The following is a 6,008-nucleotide window of genomic DNA, read 5'->3' on the forward strand; positions in this document are numbered from 1 at the left end:
ACAAGCTCAAGTATTTACGTTTAAGAGTCTTGATGTCTGTAATCTCTTTGAAATGGTTCAGCAAAAATATTTAATTTTTTTTGAGAAACAGAAACTTCAAAATCAGGAAAAATATGACTTAGGACAAAGCTGCAAATCTATTCTCAGGAAGAAGTCTGTTGCAGAGAAGACTTCACAAGAGGGATGAAACAGAAAATGAATGGCATCGGTAAGTATCCTAAATTAGCACCCCATTCCAAATGTCTTATTTTGACAGAAAATTTCCAAACCATTCATAGCACATGATAAAACGCTTTAAAGGCATAAAGCTCAAATAATTTGGAAAAAAAATTCCACTTCTATGCATAAAAAAACACTTTCAATAGTTTGTTGCTGCTCTTTACTTTTTTAAATTTAAAAATAGTGCAAAATTATAATCTGACATGCATTTCTATCTGGAGTGGGATCAAAGAAGAGTGATCAGTATATTTTCTTTATGGAAGCTGTCTTTTTTCATTTTTAATATTTTTTTAGGAGATACTAGGGATTGAACCCTGAGAACTCATACGTAGGAAGCAGGTGCTCAACCACTTGAGCTACATCTGCTTCCCATGGAAACTCTCTTTTAGGACCATCAATGAGAAAAGTAGACAAGCTTTCCTGAATTTTCATGTTTATTAGAGGAGTATTAAATAGAGATTGAAAAGAAAATTAGAAGATTAATGAAATTTTATTAAGTGTAATTTTCCAGCTTTATTGCATTCTGCTGCTAAATGTAACATATTTAAAGTATCTGTACTTTTAAAAAAAATTTACATGTACTACAAGAAAATCAGTTTTACCTAAAATACATTTATATCTCCCCTTGGTTGCCAGTTTGCTGTCACTAATTCTCATTTATAGCTCAATCTGGAAAAAGCCTGGCTACTTCCAAAAAGTCATTGGGAGACCTCAGACATAAAATCATTAGAAGAGAAAACAGAAGACCAAAATTCATAGAAGGGAAGGGGTAAAGCCTAGCAGAAACCTAAGCTAATATGGCTACCATAATCATTCATTTTAGCGCTGTGCTTTCAGAGATGACAACAATAAAAAACGATCCCAGAAAGCTCTGAACCTCACAAAATGAAACCTTCCTGCACTAACATTTAAGAGGAATTTTTCAGATGGGTTATTACATAAGAACATTAGACAATATAACCGGCAGTGTCTACAATAGCTGTTTATAGCCCTTGCCGCTGCTTTTTTACCTGGGCATTTCATGCCTGTGCCAAGGTCATTACACTAAAAGCAACCCTGAAAAAGGCCATTTCTGCAGTGGGCTAAGGCGCCAAAGCTTTCTGATCCTCTAACTGAAGCCAGAATCTGCCTTCAAATATCCATGGTCTCAACTGGGCTTCTGACAGCAGTGAGGGCAGGCAGTTTATTTCCATGCAGAAGGGCTGAGAACCTGGGATAGAGATATTTATTTCTCCACATCCCAGTCGGAATCCTTTTTGCTTTGGGATATCAGATCGGGCAGTGGGCAAGGGTGACATGCTGCCCTGAAAAGGGAGAGGCCCAGCCTGTACTCACAATGGATGGGGCAAGGAACCCCCATGTAGAGTCTTAACCAGACTCCAAGGCACCCCAGCCCCAGAAGATGGCAACTGTCCCTCAGTACTACTTGAGTATGTGGGTACAATCCAGGACCGATAAAATATCTGCAAGGCCCAGCAGCATATTCCTTCCCTCCAAGTATCAGCCCTGATAGGGCAACTTTTTTTTCATATTACCATTTCAAGACATGGTCTATGAAGGTAAAGCAAAATATCTAAAGCAGAAAGATGAGCAGATGCGGTGGGGCTGCTGCGACACGTACCCCAGGAGGCATCTTCTCCTGAGATCGGTATATGGGCCACCAAGGGTTAGTGCAAAGCTCCCTAGGGACCCACGGGAAGGAAATTCCCTTTTCCAAACACCAACCCCCAGCGTGGCAACAGCAAACATCAAAAGATAAAGGGATTTTTAAAATTTAAAAAACTGAAGTTTCCTGGAGTAGAGCGACATATTCTGTCACCTGCTGCAGGGGACCCTCTTCCTAGCCTCCCTGTCGCCCAACACTGAGTCACTTCCCTTGTCTGCCCTGGAGACTCAACGCTCGCAAGGGGCAAAACAACCTTGGCTCGATAGTTCGCTTCCCGCAGCCCGCACGCCCTTGTGTGGACACGCGCGGAGCTCCCTCCAGGCGCACGTCCCGGGACCGCAGACCCGCGCTGTGCGCCCAAGCGGGCGCCGCTGCTCCCTTGCTGGTGGCAGCTCTGAAGGAAAGGAGCCCAGGCAGGCCCGGGATTTATAATGTGCAGGGAGGAGGGGAGGGATATCACGGGTCGATAAAGGAGAGTCTCCCATTCACACACACACAAGTGGCTGGTCAGCGAACAGGAGCCGCGGCCGCCCTGCGGTTACCACTCAGACCTCAGGCCGCAGACCAGAGGCGCGGGGTGCGGTGTCGCTGCTTCAGTAGCGCCACGAAGGGAAAAGCCTCGGGCTGGGGAGGAAGGAAGCGAAAACGGAGCCGGCGACTGCGCAGCGGTGGGAGCTGCACCTAGGCCTGCAGCGCCTAAGGCTTCCGACCCGGGAGGGCGGCGGGCCTGCCTGGGGTCCCCACGGGCGGAGACCGGAGCAGGGTTCCCCCCAGGCCTGCACGCGCCGTGCGCGCGCGCACACACAAATCCAGACACGCACACGCCCGCAACGCTCTGCTCCGCACGCTCCCGCCACCCCTCCCCCCAGCTGCCCCGACCCCGAGGAGCGCGTGTCCGGGCCCGCAGGCGCGTGCGCACACTTGCCCGGCCGCTTGACCCTGTGGGCTTCTTAGCGTGCCGGCCCGGGCAGGCCCCGGGCGCCGCCCACCCTCTCTCCTGGCTCCGCAGTATTTTTTATGAATGAAAATGTGGTAGCAAACGAGCGCGAGTCAAACTGCTCCCTTCATCTCCAGTCCGCCTAGCTCCCTTCCTACATCCCGGAGATCGCCTGGTGGGGTCCGGGCGGCTGGAGGAAAGGGGGCGTCGCAGGCAGAAGGGGAAGAAGGGTGACTGCAACGCGGGGTGATGCTTGCGGGTGCGAACCTCAGGAGAAAAGGGGAGCGCCGCAGCGAGGAGGGGCGGGAGGAGGCGGGAGGGTGCTCTGGGGGGCTCGGAACGGGCGGAGGGAGAGCGATCTGAACGGGGCCGGCAGTGGAGGCGAGGAGGCGGAGAACAATCGCGCCTCAGAGCCTTCAGGATGCTGAGAGGAGGAGAGGGGCGGCCGCGGTGAAGGCTTGGACCCGGGTGGCCCCGTGGTGCGGGGCCAATCGCAGTTCCGGGGAGCAGTAGGCCGCAGGGGTGGTACCCCTGAGAGGCAGTGCAGGGCGCCGGGACCCCGGTGTACATTTTAATAACATTTTATTAAAATTGTTGTAGAATTTGATACTAGGTTCAATTATTTGCGTACAGAGAGGCCAGGACTCAGGAATGATTTTGAGAAGGAAAGATGGTTTATTGACGGCCTGCCGGACTCGGGAGCTTTCTGTTTCGAACCCAGAACAAGATTTTCAAGTTCCTTTTATATAGGGTGGGGAGTCAAATGGTGCTTTTATCACAGAAAACTACTTTCTTTGTTAGTTAAGTCTTTGCCTGAGTACCAGGTAGGTTTTGAATTAACATATCACTCACACCTCTGGTGAGCTTGAATTAGCATCTTGCCACATTCCATCTGGATGAAACCTTGAATACACATTCAGTCTTACATCCTTTCTGAACATTCAAAGCCCATGTCACTAAACTGGATTTCTAGAGACTAGGCACACTTGGATATAGAATTAGATGATTTTGAATTTATGCACAGGCTATATTATATTTCCCATTCGAGGCCAAGTCCAAGTTCCCTTAAGTTTTGGTATCACCGCCATCAGAGTTTCCTTGGACTGACTGGTATGTATATAGAGTTTGCATTGCTAAATGGCCTCCCAGGACTGGAGTCGTTGCCGTGGTCACCAAGAGCAGGACTGACTGCAGCCTCTCACCATCCCACACCCACAAGTCAGGACAGACAGTTTAGGTTAAGGTTCTCTCTGAAGAGACAAAGAGCCTCCCACCCATAGCCCACATCGAAATATGTAATTTATACATAAATATACATAAACAATAAGTGTATAGCAAAAGTTGTGAATTTACACAAAAAATAAGCCCATCATCATACAAGGCTCCCACACATCACCCTCCACACCCAAATCCTGCATTGTCGTGAAACATTTGTTACAAACTGTGAAAGAGCATTGTTAAAACATTACAACTAACTATAACCCATATCTTACGTTGGTGCATTTTCCCCCAATCCACCCAGTTATTAAAACCCTGTATTAATATTGTATATTTGTTTCAAGCTTTTGAAGAATTTTCATTTTGTTCACCTATCATGTTTTCATATTTTTGGTAGGAGATTTTATACATTCTTCCACATTCTGGATTACCACTTTCCAACTTAACTGATGTCTTATTAATAAAATGAATTCTTAATTTTTATATAGTCCCATTTATTAATTTTTAATAATAAAGTTTAATCTGGTTTGTTTACAAAATTCTTACCATTTTAAATCACATATTAACTTTATCTTTTTTCCAAAATCTGTATTTTTAATTAATTCATCTATTTATTTTTACCTATACCTACAATCTATTTGGAATTGATGTTGGTTTATTGTGAGGTTGGAATTCTGAATTTGTTTCATTATGGGTAAACACTACTTCACAAATTACCATTTATTTAAAAAGCCATCATTTGACACACTGCACCACACTGCCTGCTTGTTTATAAATCAGATAGCTGCATAATTGTGGGTAGGCTTTCAAACTCCTTAGCCTGTTATGCTAATTAATTCATTTTCCCTTGTGCCACTAACCTACTCTCTGATAAATAGATCCCATAAGAGTTCTTCATACTTGGTGACTTAAGTCCTCCCACTTGGTTCTTCTAATTTAAGTTTGCTCTCACTATTTTTGGCCCATTGCTTACGAACTCAGAATTGGTTTGTGAATTACTCACATTAATAAACCCTGCAATCTTTTTTAAAAATTTCTTTGTCTTTACTTTTTTTAAAGTTACATTAAAAAAATATGAGGTCCCCATATACCTCTCCACCCCCCTCACCCCACTCCTCCCATAACCACAACCTCCTCCATCATCATGGGACCATCATTGTACTTGGTGAATACATCTCTGAGCACTGCTGCACCACATGGTCAATGATCCACATTATAGTTTACACTCTCCCCCAGTCCATCCAGTGGGCCATGACAGGACATACAATGTCCAGTAACTGTCCCTGCAGTACCATGCAGGAAAACTCTAAGTCCTGAAAATGCCCCCACATCACATCTCTTCTTCCCACTCCCCACCGTCAGCAGCTACCATGGCCACTTTCTCCATCTCAGTGCTGCATTTACTTCCATTACTAATCACAATAGTTCCAGAATAGAATATTAGTAAGTCCATTCTAATCTATACTCTATTCCTCCATCCTGTGGACCCTGGGATGGTTATGTCCACTCCACCTCTATATTGAGAGGGGGCTTAGATTCCACTTGTATGATGGATACAATTCTCCTGTTTGCAGTTGTAGGCACTCTTGGCTCCCTGGTGTGGTGGCTGACCTTCTTCACCTCCCTGTTAGCTAGCTGGAGTAAGTCCAATAAACCAGAGGATAGGAGTTACAAGTCTGTTGAGGATCAGGGCCTGACTATCACATGGACAGTCCAGAGATTCAGGTCCCCTGAGTATACACTAAACCCCAGCACCAACCACAGGTCTGGTAAAAGTAACAGGAGAGGCTTGAGAACAAAGATCACATCTGAGTCCAACTCCATCACACTCAGGAACACAAACTCCATATCTTAAGAGGAATTATATTTAATTTAATATATGGGAAAAATTTGGAGTTAATGGAATTTTAACAATTATATTCTATATGATATATGCCACCATTTATTAACATTTCTTTTACTTCTTTC

General features: G+C 45.2%; 1 protein-coding gene across 1 annotated transcript in view; it reads right to left on the minus strand.

Moving 5' to 3' along the window:
• The window catches only part of LOC101423170 (olfactory receptor 14L1-like), a 127,016-nt gene extending 123,624 nt beyond the window's left edge, over positions 1–3,392 (minus strand). Inside the window, 1 exon segment of the mRNA XM_058306363.2 lies at positions 2,981–3,392. Coding sequence (XP_058162346.1) covers positions 2,981–3,392 — 412 coding nt within the window.
• Between the last annotated feature and the right edge of the window lie 2,616 nt (positions 3,393–6,008).

This window comes from Dasypus novemcinctus, chromosome 10, assembly GCF_030445035.2.
Source record: "Dasypus novemcinctus isolate mDasNov1 chromosome 10, mDasNov1.1.hap2, whole genome shotgun sequence".
Lineage (NCBI taxonomy): Eukaryota > Metazoa > Chordata > Mammalia > Cingulata > Dasypodidae > Dasypus > Dasypus novemcinctus.